General features: G+C 38.1%; 1 protein-coding gene across 18 annotated transcripts in view; it reads right to left on the bottom strand.

The window, feature by feature from the left end:
* Window positions 1-18,352, bottom strand: part of TCF4 (transcription factor 4) — a 366,728-nt gene that overhangs the window by 38,412 nt on the left and 309,964 nt on the right. For all 18 annotated transcript variants that reach the window (XM_082640215.1, XM_082640221.1, XM_082640207.1 and 15 more), the window contains 3 exons: window positions 16,143-16,276; window positions 10,156-10,288; window positions 967-1,034 (listed from right to left, as the gene is read on the bottom strand). In XM_082640215.1, coding sequence (XP_082496341.1) covers window positions 967-1,034; window positions 10,156-10,288; window positions 16,143-16,276 — 335 coding nt within the window. The remainder of the gene's footprint in view (window positions 1-966; window positions 1,035-10,155; window positions 10,289-16,142; window positions 16,277-18,352) is intronic.

Consider the following 18,352-nt stretch of genomic DNA (forward strand, 5'->3'; position numbering starts at 1 on the left):
ATGAAAAACTTATAATTTTTCAATAGAAGAGCCACTGAGGTGGTATAAGATAGTGGGGAAAAGAACCAGACTGGGGTCAGCTGACTTTAGTTCTCGTCCATTTCCTCCCATGTCCTCCCATGGCTGTGTGGCCATCAACCTACACAGATACTCCAAACCTCCCTTTCCCTCCTCCATAAAACAAGAGGTTGGACAGCATCATCTCTAAGATTTTTGTCCAACCCCTTCTGCATTATGTTTAAGGCATGTGATTCCAAGGCATAAGAATGCTCAGACCGAAGAAAAACTTTTCCTTAGGTCACAATGCTAATCTAAGTCAAACTCATCTCTGCCCCCAATGGTAAAGGAAAAACCAACTGAAGAGACAAAATGTTAGAGCAACAAGTCTCCACTTACATTTACAAATGATCACATTCAGCTTTTGAAGACCGTACCAGGTACACTCCTTCAGACAAGGAAGGGTGCCATCTGTCACTAGTGAACATGCAAGGAATGCTGGATTCTAGCCTCTAGGCAGTGGGCGGGCGAAGCAGAGAAGCTGAGTGCCAATTATGTGACAATTTCTCCTGGGTCTCAGTTATGGTCATTTTTCTGAAATGCCTTTTGCAAAGTGTTTTGGAATTACCCCTTGGCAAAGTCAGTCAATCAGTGAGTACCCAAACGACTTTAAAAGAAAATAAGACATCAAGATAGAAAATCTATCCTCTTAAAGGCCCTGAGAATATCCACCAATCCACGATTGAGTACCGGGAAGCGGAGGAGGCAAGATGGAAGAGACCAGCCATCCGCTGGAATCTTCAAAGTTCTCTCCTCAAATTTTCCAATGATCATTATGCAAGGAAGCTAGCCTTTCCAAAAATCAAAGCTATTTGCCATCCATTTTCTAAAATTCTAAATGTCCACTTCTGATTAAAGTTCACCCTTCTGCCATGGTACATATGAAGTCCAAAGTCAATATTTCCTCACCGAAGCAAGTGCTTTCCCCAGAGCATCTCCAGTCTGGGAGCTGCCTGCTGCTCCGCTTCCTCTATTTGCTGCAAAAACAAAAGGCAGAATATGAAAAACCAGGCAGTGAGACGCCAAATGATTTTCTATTCCTGGTCCATTTACTCACAATTTAATTGCATTTTTAATGCTAATTACAACACATTAATCTTTAATTAGCATTAATTTGTTTGCTGAGGTAGATGTCAAATATATTCACGTTACATTTTTTTACAGATAAAATAAAAACCTGACACCCTGGTTTAAAGATAAAGTGTTTTAGTTGCTATTACATCCCCCAGGTTGTGTATGAGTGGTTGGTGGTGAACAGTAGCAGGTGAGCATATGATGGTCATTGCTAAAAAGTGTGCAGTACTTTCAGGTCCCTGAAATCCTCAGAGTTTGCCTTTTCTTTATATTTTATATAGTAAACTGAATTATCTTCATGAATGATTTACATCTGCTTTCAAATTTAAAAAAACCTTTTTTTTTTTTTTTTTTGCTATACAGAAAAATGAGATACTCCTCTCAGAGTTCCACAATAAACAAAATAAAACAACAAAAAAATCTGTAACAGGCCTTCCTTCCTAGGAGGGAAAATATTTTTAATATTTTAAGTAACATATATTCTCCACACATTTTAAGTCTGTGTTCACATTTAAAGAATTTGAACCCTTAGCTACTAAAAGTCAATATTATCTCAAATTCTGGAGATAAAATAAGTCCACATGATGATGAAGCAATCTCTATTATCTTAAACACTGGTGCTTCTATCTACAACATAGATGAACAAAGAGTACAGTCAGCCTTCTGTATCCACAGATTCAGCATCCAAGGATTTAACTAACCTCGGATCAAAAATCTACAAAAAAAAAAAATTCCATAAAGTTCCAAAAAGCAAAACTTGAATTTGTTGTTAGAGGCAACTATTTACATAGCATTTATATTGTATTAGGCATTATAAATAATCTAGAGATGACTTAAACTATATGAGAGGATATGCAAGGGTTATATGCATATACTACACCATTTTATAAAGGGACTTGAGCGTCCTCAGATTTTGGTATCTGTTGGGCGGTCCTGGAACCAATCCGCTGGAAGGATACTGAAGGATAACTGTACTGTTAATAAAAGGATACAGGTTCTGGTATATAACTCAAAGCCAGCTCTATCTAACAAGTGTCTTTTGAAAGTAATTTGCCTTTATAAAATGGTATAACCAGTGGTGTTCTTTTACATTTATTAAGGCCTCAGCATAAGCAAATAGATATAATATTTAAATAAAACCTATTAAGCTCCAGGAGAAGATGTTTCTCACTATTTTGTGAAATAAGAAAAGGAAATCTTAAATCAACTGATTAATCCAAGCAAAACTTCATTACACATTTAAAACCGAAGAAAAATTCCCAACCCTATCCTCAACCCAAGAAAGCAACCCTTCTGGCAAATGTGACATCTTCAGCTTCCAGATCTGTAAAATACAGTCGTGGGATCAGATCGCAAGTGGTCACATTATCTCCGTCTCTAGCTTATCCTGACCTCTGCTTAGCATAGTTAAATTATGCTTGTTATTTTTACATATTTATATGTTAGGTATGATAGTTCGATAATCTTTTGATGTGTGCTTTGTTTGGTTAACAAAACTCACACCCACATTCATTTGTTAATTACTAAAACTGAAAGAAAACTGGTATGTGATAAAAAGAACACAATCACCTTCTGACAAAACAAACCTATTCTTTTTCTGATCACAAATTCATAATATTAAAAATATATTAGTTGCTAGTACTAAGGAATTTATGTATAAGAAAGTTCTTTGAAATGAGGGTCTGACATCATACAATTGAGCTACTGGAAGGAACCCAGAGATCAAGAGTGCTAAAAATACTTAATATAAGAGATAACTGAAATTATATCTGGTGTGAAAATAAAAATTTCTGCATCAAGGAGTTCTTTTAAAACTTAAGACAATTCTAAAGAGAAAATAATAAAGATTTTGAAAACACAAAGAGCACTAACATTTTTTAGCATGTATTACCACGGTATTTGGGGGCAATTATACATATATATTTGTTTTTCTTCCCCCCAAGAAGCAATATTATCATATACACTTAAAATTAGATTTATCAGTCAAAATAATTTGTGATATCTGCTTGACTAGAAAACAGATCTTCATGAAATGAAAATTCAGAGCCACAATAGAAAAAAATTACATTATCTAACAAAGAAACTAAACCCAAATAGGATAAGATATTGTTATACTTATGGATAAAATTTGCTGCTGTAGTAGCTTTCAAAAGATTAATTCTTTGAACAGCTTTAAAATGAGAATAATAAGTGTTTTAAAATATATTTTCATGAAACCAAATGGAAAGAATTAAAAACCAATAAAAATATTTTAGAGACATTTAAAAAATAAAGTATACTCCCAATTTATCCCTTCCTCCCACCCTTTCCTCTCTGGTAACCATAAATTCATTGTCTAAATCTGTGAGTCTGTTTCTGTTTTGTAAATAAGTTCATTTGCATCTTTTTTCTTTTTAGATTGGGAGTATGGGATTGACATGTACACCCTGCTATATTTAAAACAGATAACCAACAAGGACCTATTGTAAAAAAAAGAAAAAAAAAAAAGAAAAAAAGAATATGCCTAATCTAAAAATAAAAAATAAATTATATATGGCATAAAAATCATACTTTAGAAGAGATAAGATACAATCCTTACGATCTTTTCATACTACACCTTTCTAACTAAACTTTCTATTAGTGCCTGTTTTATACAGGGAGATGTTAGAACTCAGGAAGTACAATAGAAAGACAGGATTCAGCGCCTTACATTATGTTGTCATGAAAATGTTTCAGAAAACTACAAAGGCTGCTCATGGAAGCCACTGATAAGAGCAGACTATTTTTTAACATACAGCCAGCCATTCTACCTTGCAACAGCTGGAGAACCACCCCCAGAGCTTAAATTTCAAAGCAGTTTATTGGGACCAGTTTGCCCTTGCACTTGGAATGCCTTTTGTTCTGTTCCAGGAAACACTGGAGAAGACACATTTTCAAGAGTCCCTAAACATGTTCAGCTACATGGGTCCTTCTCCTGAAGATCTCTCTTTGTAGTTGTGTGCCTGTTATGTGAAAGGGCATAAATAATCAGAAAGTGAATATATATTTAATTCTCAAATAGAAAAAGTTCTTCTATATTGAAGAAACGAGTCATGTTTAGCAAACTACCCTCCTCATTCAATGTGTGCTCATCAAATCCACTTTCCCACCTTTCATGTAACAGGACTTGATTACTATTCCAGGCCTGAGTTTTTGTCAACTGATATTATCAGAAATTACCAAAATGCCCAGATAACAGAAATAAAGAGAAAAACTATTGCCGCCCTGCTTGGTAAAGACTGGATGGATTTCTCATGTGATTTTAGCTCTTATCAGTTTCTCTAGCTCAAGAGAAAAAAAAAAAATCAAGTCTCTAAGTAGAGCTGTAACATAAATATGAATGGAAGATGAGAAGTTATTAAGAGGAACTGTAATTTTGTAGGAGGATTTGACACTGCCAGCCACCCAAGCGTTGTTCAGATGGCTTGAACACAGGTGCTATTACTGGCTAGAAGATGGAGCAAAAAGAAGGGTTTAGTCTTTTCAGCTACAGATGGGACCACCCTCAGTCTCAAACTCCACTTTGGGGAAAATGGCAATTTCCGTTAGACATACCCTAATCCAAACATCAGGATGAGTGGTGTCTGGGGATTGACTGCTGTAAACCAGAATTTGGAAGATGTGTTACCCCTTTACTGCATACCCAGAACCCCAGGCTGGGCACATCCTGAACATATAAAAGGATGACGAAGTGCAATTCAGAGTGCCTTTGTCTGAAAGAAGATGATGGTTTTAAAAACTTAAGTTGTTCTGAACTGTGTCCAAGTGACCCTCATGTTATTAAACTAGTAGAAGCAGCCTAACAATGGCATGAGATTCTCTACAAAGATAACAAAAGATAACATTTCCAGCCTTCCTACGACCTACAGTTTTAGAATAAAAACTTACATCTAGGCTATGATGCACTCATTTTTAGCAGGAGGGATTCCGAGGAATTCAGGGGGGAAGCTGGGCCCCCTGACCATGCGCAGGAAATGGATGAGAAGACTTAAATCAAACTAGTTTATTGTTCTCCGTTGGTGGTCTTTGTAACTAAGATGCCACGACACTGCTGGATAAAATTCCTATTACTCTTAGGCTCTGTGCCTGTTCATCACCCAACTGTATGTGAAGGCTCAAGATTCTTGTAAAAGACGAAGTGAATCTTATGTGACTACTCTCATAATAAAATTACTGTGAAACCAAGTCCTCAAGGGGAAACGGACATAATGTTTCTACTAGAAAAGCCACATACTAAAACGCATCGTGTCATACAAACATGTCATTAGAAGTGAAAGTTGGAAGCCAGATTAATCCATGAACCAGATAGATATTCCAGGGTAATCTTTAGCATATGTTGCATTCAATCAATCTCGGTAGTTTGTTTCTTCAACACTGTTTGGTTTGAGGTTTAAAGACATGGCAAATACCATGCTTTAGAAAGCAGGCCGGTTAAAGACTAATAAAACAATAACAGTTATTATAACCATTATGCTAGCTCTATGCCCAATTCCCTCTGAGAAGAAGGGAGGGTGTGTAGCCCCAAACCACAAGCGGTCACACCCTCTGCATGTATACAAATGGTATCTCCCAGTGGGGAACTGGAGCACTCTTGTCCTTGGGTAGTCTCAGGGGATTGTGTTAGTCTCAGGGGATTGAGGTGGGTCTCTCAACCCTTTTGAATAGGAAGGGCTATTGGATAAGGCAGGTAGGAAGGAAATATGCAGATAGTATGTACCTACATGTACCATGTATAGGACTACCATCTTCTAGACATCTCTCTCCTCTAGAGTTCGTATCTAATAACTAACTACATGTCCTCCTCTGCATGCGTGCTCACATGCAGAGGCATTATTGGACTGTAGTGATTCTAAAGTACACCGAGCAGCATTACATTGAAAATGCTTTAGGAATCAAGTTGAAAGGCTCTGATGGTGGTAACTCTTGAAGCCCTCAGACTTAGCTTCTATCCTTAACTGGCTGCCCCTTCAGGTGAACGACTAAGAATCCACGGTGTGTTCCATGAACTATATTCATGTAATTTCAGGGTGCTAAACAGACCCTTCTAAGTCAGACACGCCTAATGCAACCTCCAGAGTTTGCTGGCAAGGCTTCGCAGAAAAGTAGTGGTTTACATGCCACAAGTAAAATATTTTACTGTACGATTCTTTCAAAAATCCATGGATGAATGTGTCATTTTAAAAAAAATCATGTCGATGGGCTTCCCTGGTGGCGCAGTGGTTGAGAGTCCACCTGTCGATGCAGGGGAGGCAGGTTCGTGCCCCGGTCCGGGAAGATCCCACATGCCGCAGAGCGGCTGGGCCCGTGAGCCATGGCCGCTGAGCCTGCGCGTCCGGAGCCTGTGCTCCGCAATGGGAGAGGCCACAATAGTGAGAGGCCCGCGTACCGCAAAAAATAAAAAAAAAAAAAAAAAAAAAAAAAATCCTGTCGTTAATAAAACCTGAGTCACCTTTGTCCTTCCAAGCATTTCTCAAAAAATGATATTGGACATTAAAGGGCAAAAGAAAACAAAACAAGAAACAACGGCTGTCCCTCCAAGTCAAACACAAGCCATCCTGAACCTCAGTGAGCACCTTCCATCTTTCAGATGCAGAGGACAGAGCCAGAGGCAAAGGAGCATGTTTCCAGAGAGGTTACCCTCTGATGGTTCTGGAGTTTACATCTCACTTCACATGCATTTTGTTGTCCTGTCACTGGTTGAGGACCATCATTGACTGCCAGGAAGACACGGTATAACATGAAACTGAGAGATGGAGCAATGATCTTCCTCTGAACTGAAAAAGCCACTTCCTAAGACATCAACGCCATTTATGAAAAGACTGCATTGCCTTGCAACTTTTCACCAAGAAAACTTGAAAAATGTGATGTCCATGTGTTAGTGCTTGAACCCCATTCTTACGGCATTAGTATTGCTTACAGTCATTTTCTACAGAATCATGTGTGTAATCTCAAACATGTGTCAGGCTATGTGTTCCCTATTTACCAATTATTTAATTAGCTCTGTTTGTTCTTTGAGATACAGGCAATGTAATATTTCTTTATTTCCTGCATTTCAGAATGAGTGAGTATATGCCAAATATTTTCAAAAGTCTACAGATGTATCCTATTAATCCATACTGTTTGTTAGGGAAGTATCACTAACATCAGAAGAGAAATCTTCTCTTCTTGTTACACAGACATACTGCCATTCCCTGGCTTCTACCACACTGTGAAAATCGAACTAAAGCCTAGGAGAATTAAAGTGCAAAGAAAAAAATAATAAAGTGCAAAGAACCAGGAGCGACTCGGACCCCGTGCAATATTAAGGTTTACTATCATACTTAAATTCTCCTCTGTATTTTAACTTAAGGAATTTGAGGATGTATTATTTTAAGGATGAACACTCTAGAATGCTCTCCCCTAAAGTAACCCTAAAGTAATAACTGTATATATGCAAATTAATAAAGATCTGTTCCTCCAGAAAGCTGAATTACCATGTCTACTTATGTCCCGAAATGATTCTAAAGTTTTCTCACATGCTGCTAGTGATTTTGACAAGTACACCCATGATGATGGAGTAATTTATGCAATAAAGTTGTTCCTAAAAAGCGTTTTCTGGGTTCCCAAAATCGCACACTTTTCCCTTTGAAAATGATAGCTCCTTTATTATTGTCTAGACCCCCCTCCACTTAAGCAGGGCCCTTTGGTCTGGATAAAAAGTTAAGTCCATCTTTAGGATGTAGCTGAGCCCATTAGTATGTAGAAGTCACCTACTATTGCCCTAACCGCCCAGACCAAATGAAGGAGAGTAGACATTCCTGTTCATCTACAAGCCAGGGATGAGCTAATCAGCTTAAATAAAGCAAATTCCATTCCCACTGAGACTTGTCGTGGCTCTGCTGACCACAGCTCGTGGAGGATAAGCACACCATCTCATAATATCTCTTTCTCCCCAAGTCCTGACTTCCCTCGTGGCGCAGTGGTTAAGAATCTGCCTACCAATGCAGGGGGCACGGGTTCGAGCCCTGGTCCAGGAAGATCCCACATGCCACAGAGCAACTAAGCCCGTGCGCCACAACTACTGAGCCTGTGCTCTAGAGTCCGCGAGCCACAACTACTGAGCCCGTGTTTCACAACTACTGAAGTCCGCATGCCTGGAGCCCATGCTCTCCAACAAGAGAAGCCACTGCAATGAGAAGCCTGTGCACCACAATGAAGAGTAGCCCCGGCTCACCGCAACTAGAGAAAGCCCGCGTGCAGCAACGAAGACCCAACATGGCCAAAAATAAATTAAAAAAAAAAAAAAAAGACTGTTTGGCAAATCAGTCAATACAACATTTTTTCAAATGGTGCCTAGGTCTGCTTTCCTCAACTCAAGCTCTTGCTCTACCTTTGTGCCTTCCTAAAAAAAGAAAATTACTCAAACCATAAGTAGACAGGAAATCTGCCTTGTAAGAGGATGAATGACCGGTCATCCTTCTTTATAACTAGACCTCATGACTGCAGAAAGGGGTTTTCCATTTGTCAAACCACATTGAAGTGAAATATGCTTTTCTCACTCTTTCAGTTCTGCACTTCTTTCTTTCTTCTTGTTTTTCAGATCTGCCAAAACTGCATTGATAGCTAACAAAACTTCCCCACGCGACCTCTGCCCATAGTTCTCCAAGGTCAAACTGATGCAACGCATTGGTAGAGGCTTTGTTATGAAAGTTACAAAAATGGAAACTCTTTCCTAAATCCGCCTCTTAGAGCGACATGGCGGCGAAGGGAAGGGCTGCTAGATGGCTCATCTCGAGTGTGAAGTATGTTATCGAGTAGCAGGGAGTGTATTATTTAGGCAGAATTGTATTTGCAACATTTCAAAACACATCTCTTCTCGTTCATCAAAAACTCTCCCCCTCATAAGTGATTCATGCCACTTCCCGAAGTTCCAGAGACTATCTAAAGAAAAAGAAAAAAAAAAACAACTGCGAAGAGCTAAGGAGACGAAACTGCAGTATTCTTCTATCATACATTCTTCTCTATAAAATGTACAGTTAGTGTTCTCATCACTAACTGGACCCACTAGAAGTGATCATAAGGCCGAGCTATGAGTGGGTTTGAGCTAGAGCCAGAGTAGGTGGCGACCAATGCAAGTCTGAGGTTTTAATAAGACCCTGAAGCGTCAGACTGTGCCACTCATCTGAATGACAGAGTTGTCAAAGGCAGAATCAGAAGGTGGTGGCTGCCTCACCGCTAACCCGGACTCTTCCTCCAGGGGCAGCTGGATGCCCTGCCTAGCTCCTCCCTCAAGAGAAGAGTGTTGGTGGGGTAACCATCCATCCTAGGAAGAGGACCATAATGGACATCATGAAAATTGAGAAGATGATGGCTCAGTTTATTTGATAGAGGCACTCTGACTGGGTCTTAACTTATCAGTGAATTCGCTGCAAAAAAGCAGCAAATAACTTCTGGTCCATTGATGCCCAGGCATCTCCTCTCCCATAAGTCAGCAAACACTTCGTCCCCTCTGGAGGACTCAACGATGCCACAGTCTCCATAAGGTGAAGCTATCTAGTTATTAATAACAATCTATAAATGTCACATGAGCTAGTTTTCAGAAGACAGTGGTGTGTTACGGTTAAAAGCTTCGCATGGTGACTGGAACTTGAGAAGCGATCAATAACTCCTATTTAGAGCTATTATGCCTTCTCTCTTACTAATCTTCAATGGTTCGTCTTACTGAAGTTCACTTTGTTAGCTGTTTGAGAGTGTGAGAAGCAAGGTAGTTTTTTGGTCTATTTAAACCTTTATTCGATCTAATCACTCACAATGGAGAAAGTGGCCAAATTTCAGTTTCTTGGGACCAAAAACGTGATTACAGTCAAGCCAATGACAATTTGTGTTTGGTTCATCTGTCTGTTCATTTGGTTATGTGATAAAAATTCACTGCTTGATTACTGTTCAGTGATGGGGTGGGGAGAGGTCCTTGATTATTAAACCCTGACACTGGCTGTTGGCAACAGAACTGGCGTTTCCAAGACTCACCCATTATACTGTCTGTTCCGTTGGCAGGAGGTGTACAGGACGAGGTGCTGTAATGGTTTGTACCACTACGGTGGAAAGTGGACATCGGAGGAAGACTGGAATTGATGTCTGCTGAGGAGTGTGATGGATAGCTCTGTGGCAAGAAGCAGAAAAAGGAGGCCATATTTAATCACAAAACATCCAGTGGATTAGTTTTCCAACACTTCTTTCAGAACTCTTCGCTTTGCAATGGAGACAGCCCTCGGAATTTCAAAATATCCAAGAATACATCTTGCTTAGCTCTGACAGCTTTCATTTTTCAAATAATAAAACACAAAGACATAGTTGGTTTGGGTTTGCATCAAATCTAGAGGAATATAATGGCAATGCTGGACCTTGAGAAATGATCACGATCTCTAAATATAACAATTACTGCTTAAAGGCATGTCTAGGACTTCAGCAACATAAAAGACCACCACCACTATTATTTTTCTGTATGGCCTATTGATCAAGTAAGAAAGATTCCATAATATAATGAATAAAACACCACCATGACCCACAGGGTTTACATTACACTTCATCCTGACCTTCTGAATACGAACTGACCAAGAATAACCAGTCTCAAATCTTCTTCCTGCCAAACTGGATCATCTTTCTGAACTCCAGCAAGAAGAAAATGGTAAATGAAAAATTTAAAAAGCAGTAATGATTAAATATCTCTCTAAAGCATTAATACATAAAGCCTTAAATCAATGACTATGTTGAATTACACTGGAACAAACGAACGGAGAATGACTTATTTTACTTCTTTCTTTATAGGTCCTCTCCCTTAGCAATATGCCATAGAGTTGACTATGAAAAAAGAACATCACCTCTTACAGAATCATTTACTTTAAAGGCTTAGCTTTGGGTTCGACTATCATACTAGTTGTCCAAATAAGCTGCTTTTCTTGGGGCATCTCACAGTGCCTATAAGTGCTGTACAATCAGCAGATCACTAACAGAAACATGGTTATTTACAAAAACATGGTTATTTATAAAAATGGAGCTATTTTCTTTTTCATGACAAAAAAGTAGCTTAAAAAGTTATTCTCATAGGCATTTGAATGTATTACAGACATGTAAAGGAAAAATATTTAAGTTAAAATATAATACTTTTTCTTTATATATAGTATATTAATGGGCTATGGATCTTTATTATATTATTATTGGAGATTCTGTTGAAATTAGAGATTGAATATGATGCTGAAAGTCAGGGGTGATTAAAGCGTGGACACCCTGTGTCTTGGGATCCCCTAGTTATTTCGTGAGGCCCATCTTGGGTTCTATCTCTTCCTTGAGGTCCCTTACTACTTCCAACTCTTTCATAATCTCGTCTCTTTGAATCCCTAATGCATTTACATTCTGCACTGCGCCATTAAACACTTAATTAAATGTTGCTTTTCTATGCTTTCTCTTTCAAGAGCATTTCCACCGAAACTGTAAACTCTTCAAGGGGAGGGAATAGAGCTCATAGCTCCGCATCCCACAACTTGTGGCTGAGTGATAAACACACTCATCCTATGAACAAAGAACAACTGGTTACCAGCTCGTGTTTAATAAATAGTGGGCTGAAATGCTACTTATTTGAGAGACAACTAAACAGTTTAGAAAATAAGTCTAGATTTTGGAGTCAGTTTGCCAATGACATGGCAGATGCCTTTGAAAATACTACCTCTGCACACTCCAGACAGTCCAACGGAAAGGACAACTTCAGTGAGAAAGTTGGGATGACGCCCTTAAACCATTCCAAGTTCCCAAGAATGCCTTTCAGACTTTTAAATTTCATGGACATCTTTGCTTGACCAAAAATTCCTTAGGCCACCTGTTTAAACTCATTTCTACTTGGCACTTACAGAATACCCCAAGTAGTCCACGAAATTTTCTCCAAAGGATGATAGAGTGGGCCCATTCCATAGTACAACTGACCTAAAAAATTGGATAAGCCATGGAAGACCAAACTTAGAAGAGCTATTTCTGCTTGAGAGCTAAAGACTATAATAATGTGGAAAAAAGAAACAGACTATGGAAAAAGAAAAAGAAAGGTAAAAAAGATGATTTGATTTCATTTCTACCCAGTCCTATTCCATGCTGAGTTTCTGAAGAATAGAGAAACCTTATAAATCAGTCCCAAGCTTGCAAAAATCAAAACAGAGGAAAAAGCATTCTGAAAAATAGTTAAATCACTACAATAATGACAGGATGAGACAGAAAAAAGATTACTGCATCAGTGAGAATTTTTAGACCCTTTCAACTTGGTGTAAAATGGGCAGTAATTCAGGATTTGACAAAGGGTTACTACTGAGTTCAGAGAATAAACAGAAAAGTTCTTCCCCAGATTTTAATGGGGAAACCAATGCAATCCATGTAAATCAGTAATTTTTAGAGACTCATAGAAAATTAGATGCTGAAAGAAGTTAATGAGATTTATAACTAGATTATTTTACAAAGAAAAGGATTTTGACAACGACTGTCACTCAAAGACGTGATAAAAACACCACAGAAAATATTAGTGATATGTGAATAATGTCTCTTTAAGAGTATTTCGGGATCAACTATAAGCACTCCCCTTAGTCTTTCTTACTCCAGCTATTAATACTGTAGACCCTGCTGGCCACAAAGGCAAAGGAAAGGGGAAGTATGACAAAGTGTTATGGTTTTACATGCCCACTATTTGTTTATTTATTTTTACTTATGATACCCAATTAGAGTGTATTTGGAGTCTACTGACAGAGTAAGTGTTGAAAATATTTCCATGAGTGATGTTTTTTATCAACCTATGGGTTGATAATTCACAAAGTAGAAAATATAATTGTTAGCACATACTAAGAATAAAGTAGTCAAACTCTGGGCTAGAGCAGGGTTTCACAATCTTGGCACTGCTGATCTTTTGTGCCAGATCATTCTTTGCTTGGCAGGGGTTGGGTGTGGGTGTAGGGGGGTTCCTCCTACGCATTGTAGTATCTTTCCCAAATCCCTGGTCTCTGTACGCTAGATTCCAGCAGCACCTATATGCACCACGCCCCTCCGAGTTGTAACGTCCCAAAATGTCTCCAGAGATTACCAAACGCTCCCTGTAGGGAAAAATCAGCCCCAGTGAGAATCACTGGAGTAAGAGTTTATGTTACAAACAATAAAAGACAACAGCACTTCCTTTATATTAAAATTCCAGACTCCCAGGACTATTTCACTCTGTGGTACAAAGACCATGCCTAACCCATGCCAGACTGCAGGGACGCTATCCTATTTTTGAAAAGAACTCTGCCAAGTCATTCCAAACAACAACCCATCCCAAAGCTTAACCACAAACTCCATTCTTATGAGTGATTTTGCATGTGTGTCTGTGACATAGTAGTGATTAGCTGTGGGATTGTTGTAGAGGCTGAAACTGTAAAGGGGATTTAAAGAATCAAAATGGGTGACTGACAGTTGCTACTGATATATGTGGATTTTAAGCTTTGTGATTACATGTTCTATTATAACACAGTATAAAGTGACAGAGGCAATAATGGTTCTAAAATGTGCTACCTTCACAGACATACTAATTTGGCCAAATTACACCCAAAGTAATCCAAAGAAAGCTTTCTTCTTTTTCTCAAACTATTCCTTTGTTCAGTATAGAATTGGGCAAAAGCTCCAGATGAAAATTTTAAGGAACTACCATTACTTTCAAATGAAAGGTAACTAACCACCTACTGTATACTCAAATGATTCTCAATCAGTATCAGATTTTTAAAAGTCACTTCAGCAAGAGAGTTTTGAATAGTTACTGAAATCACAATGATTACTAGATATAATCATTCAATAGTTTCCCTATCAGTGAGAAAATTCATCAGGATACATTACCAGAGACCTAATTCATTTGCCCTTCTGAAAAACAACCCCCCTCATCTCTAAGATCTGCTAAATGATCATGTTAAGAATGAAAACTGGGGCTTCCCTGGTGGCGCAGTGGTTGGGAGTCCGCCTGCCGATGCAGGGAACACGGGTTCGTGCCCCGGTCCGGGAGGATCCCACATGCCGCGGAGCCTGCGCGTCCGGAGCCTGTGCTCCGTGGGGGGGAGGGGGGTGCACAGCGGTGAGAGGCCCGCGTACCGCAAAAAAAAAAAAAAAAAAAAAGAAAACTGTTTTGAGATAGATAAATGACATTACAAATATAGCACCTGATACAACCTATTGGGTTACTCCTTCAAAATGATCTTTCCTCCTGGTTGATAATATTGTTTTGGTTCAGCAAACTTTTCTAAAAAGGTGTAGTTGGTTTCCTTTTTAAAATTACATTTTCTGTGCATTTGAGCGCATTTTCAACATGCTTCCCCCATGCAGTGAACTCGATTGGGATAAAAATCAAACCACCTAAGTCGAAGTTCTACAGCATGATAGAGAAAGGAAGAAAGAAATTTAGGACTGAAGAAAAATAAATGTCAAATGGAAATTCCAAAATATAGTACAGTGTCGAAGTCTTTTATTTGTAATCAAAACTTTCTTTGCCTATAGTACACATACAATTTTGATCATGGGTTCTTTAGAGAAGTGCAAAATGATGATGGTGAAATAAAAATGTTAGCCAAGAAGAAATTCTAGTATAATAATAAGTGCTATTTCTTTAAGCTTTCATGCTAATGACTCTAAGTAGGAGGTGGGAGAAGAAGAAATTTGAAAGTAAATCATCTGCTATTTATTGAAAATGTGCTGAAATTTAAGATAGTTTGTGATTTCCACATTCAAACTTGAGAGATGATTAAAAAAAGGTCAATTCCATCTCCATCATTTATCTCTCATTTGAGGATAAGCTAACTGACTTCCCAGTGTCTCTGTCACTAGGACTAACTAAATTGATATTTGAAGGGATATCGGAAACCTTAACCTCTGGGATGTTTTCGGTCATCAGAATAGGATATGTCACCTTTCCTATATCTCTGGTGGCCGAGCAAAAGAGAATAAAGCCCACAGAAATCCAGAAAGTACTGTATCCTATATTAGAACAGAGAAAGAAACATAAATCTGGGTATTAGGAGAAGAAAAAGGAGCACATCGCAAGATGTAGAGTATTAATATAAGTACCACTAACTGGATTTTTCATACTCTTTTGCATTTAGGAGATTAGAGGTTCATACCTTTTTTTAAAGCCATTTTACTGCACAAGATACTTGGTCCCATATTATCTGCATCCCAAACCTTCATGATCTAGAAGTACTCTGTCCTCCATTTAGTGACAGACTTAAGTTCATCAGTGGATTCTGGTCTGTGGTAGTTTTTGAGGTTAGAAAAACAACTGATGCGTTGCTTCCTCCAGAATAAAGACACATACTAGGATGGATGAGTATAGTATTGGAGGGTATGGAAGTATAGCTAAAATACTGAAAATCGGGAATCTGATCTAAATAGAAACCCCATGGTTGCTGTTACTGATGGGAGTGTATAGGAAACAGGAACGCTTTCCTTCAGGTGTGGTACAAGAGTTCAAAGCTGTCATCAGCTAAAGAAGCCGGTCAAGGGGAAATGGAAATGCCCGTGGGAGATGTGTTATCACCTACTTTCAAAGTCCACTGGCTATCACTCTGCCCCCTGCAGTATATCCTTCAGTACTACAGATAGCAAAAAAACCCCACCAAAACCCAAAAGCCAAAAAAACCCAAAAAACCAAAAAACCCCAAGGAACCGTCACAGCTAAAATTCTGCAACTCAAATACAATATGTATTTATGTACCAAGGGAAGATGACACTGTGATAAAGAAAGCACAGAACAAAATGCAATAAACAGAAGAACAGCGACAAAGAGAATATGGCTTATGAAGATGATCTGGTTGAGTTTGTCTTTGATTGCAGAAACAATACAACTGGAAGAATAATGGGTGTGTGCCATTTTTACATTCATTGATAGAGTCCATGTGTGCATGCATGCAAAGACAGGATGAGATTTAATAAACTAGCTGTGTTGTCCCCATTACCAAGTGAGCCTCCCTTACCAAACGTTCATGTGGATGCAGGCTGCAGTAGCTGCTAGACTGTGGAATATGAGAAGAATTGCCCAACATTCCTCCATAGCCAGGCTGATTCATCCCACTGGAGGAGCTCCAAGGGTCACTGCTGTGATGGCCATCTGTGAAGGACAAAGAAAACCATGACTTTTCTGAGGCATTCAGCCTTGCCTTATAGAGTAGGGTGTTTTCATATCCTGGAAAATGACTGCCTGTTGTATATTCATCTTTGTGTTGGTGAGCTGATTATATCAGAAGACAGTCTCATTATTTTTTCCCAAGTGGCTCTATACTGCCAAACAAATATAAATATTTAACAGAGTTAAAGGATTCTTAGTAAAAATTTAACTGTAAAAGAACAGAACATATTTCTACATAGAACTGTGTCAAGACAGCAAGGTAGCTAATGCTAAAGAAAACATTTCTTAGAAGTCTTTTTTTTTTTTTTCTATGAAAACCAACTAAAAAATTAAACTGTTCCTAAATTTTGGGAATTTTTTGGGGAATTATTTTGAAAATAAAACACTTGAGATATTACAGGGTTGGCAAGCTTACAAGTTTTGAGAACATATAAAGAAATAAGTAATAATGAAAAAGAATATCTCTGATTTCAGATTGGATTTCATTTTTGTGACATACAGAGTAGATGGAATTAAAGTTGGAATTACATTCTGGTATGTAGGGAAGAGGAATCTTATGTATATAGTTCTGAGTTTTTGACTTCTTTAATGTTTGTATTTTGGTATATAGTTAAATAGCTATCTTAAGCCTTCAGTAGCAATTGAAAGGGTACACACATGTCATAAGGTAGATACTACGGTAAGGACAATTTTGAGAGCCTCCAGATTTTATAAAACTGTGAGTTAAAAAGAGGTTTAAAATTATATGGAAATTATATGAAGTATCTTTTAATACCAAGTTAATCTTTTATTAACACCATATTAAAAATATTCCTACAGATTTTTTTTTGACTCTCTGGGCCTACTGGCCTCGAAGTTACTACTAGATTGCTATTGTTTGGTCTGGGTTTCTCAAATTAAGGGAGCCGAGCATTTATGTTACTGCTCAGTTCAATTTTTCTTTCTTTCAATAGTTTAACAAAAATTATTAAATGCCAGATATATACAAGGCCATCAGCTAGGTGTTAATTGTATGGCAGGCATTGCTCCCTTGAAAATAGGATTATTTTCACCTTACACGTTATTTAATAAAGGCCTTTTGAAAATGTAGGCAGTAGGCAAGTTAAATCTGACACTATATTTCATAAAGCCTTTTTTTCCCTGAGTCTTTCACCCCAGAAGTTAGAATTCAGAAAACTGGAATGGTTTCAGGGCAGGAAGGAATAATCCAGAGATGTCTTAAGAACTATGAAAGCAAAATCATGTCTGTGATTTTGACAACTAAAGAGTTTTAACTAGAAGGTGGAAGCTAAAGTTAAAAATAAGAGGTCACACAATACTGGGTTTAAAATATGCTACTAAAAAAATAAAATAAAATAAAATATGCTGCTGACAGTCTCTGAATACCTTTCATCTAAACTGTGTTTTCTTCAAGACCTGAATTCTCAGGGTACTGTGGATGCTTACTGAAGGACACTGATGTGAAATGGAATCACGACGTACTGTTTCTGTGATCATAACGTAAAAACATAGGACTTTTTAAAAAGTTCTTATTCATGTACTTCAGATTTAGCTCTGAGATTATGGAAGTTCAGATGTCATCTTAAATCCAAACATGAAGTTTAAGACCACTGACATTTCAAAGAGATGACATGCGTGGCAAATAAATTGAGAATCTCTATCACTGAACAAGAGTCTCCTGACACATTCTGACATGATGCCCTACATGGAAATACATTTAGGATTTGTTAACACAGACACTCTACTCAATGCAGACTTACAAAAATACACATTTTACATAAATTATGCTTTTCACAGTAAATTAATATTTATCACATCCCATGATCTTGGCATAATGTGGGTTTGAAAGAATAGAATTAGATGTGTGCCAATTAATTGTGCTCATCATAAATGTCAACTCAAAAAACGTTTTTTTTTTTTTGCTTCTTGGGTATTCATATGCAGAAAAGCAAATGTGTTCCCCGTAGTTAGTTTTGCTTGGTCTGCTATGGAGAAGAAGCTTTACTCAACCTGATCTTTCCTTGCAGTGTGCACGGTTTAAGCAAGTGACCTTCCTGA

Source organism: Mesoplodon mirus, assembly GCF_964341445.2.
Source record: "Mesoplodon mirus genome assembly, chromosome: 13".
Taxonomy (NCBI): Eukaryota; Metazoa; Chordata; class Mammalia; order Artiodactyla; family Ziphiidae; genus Mesoplodon; species Mesoplodon mirus.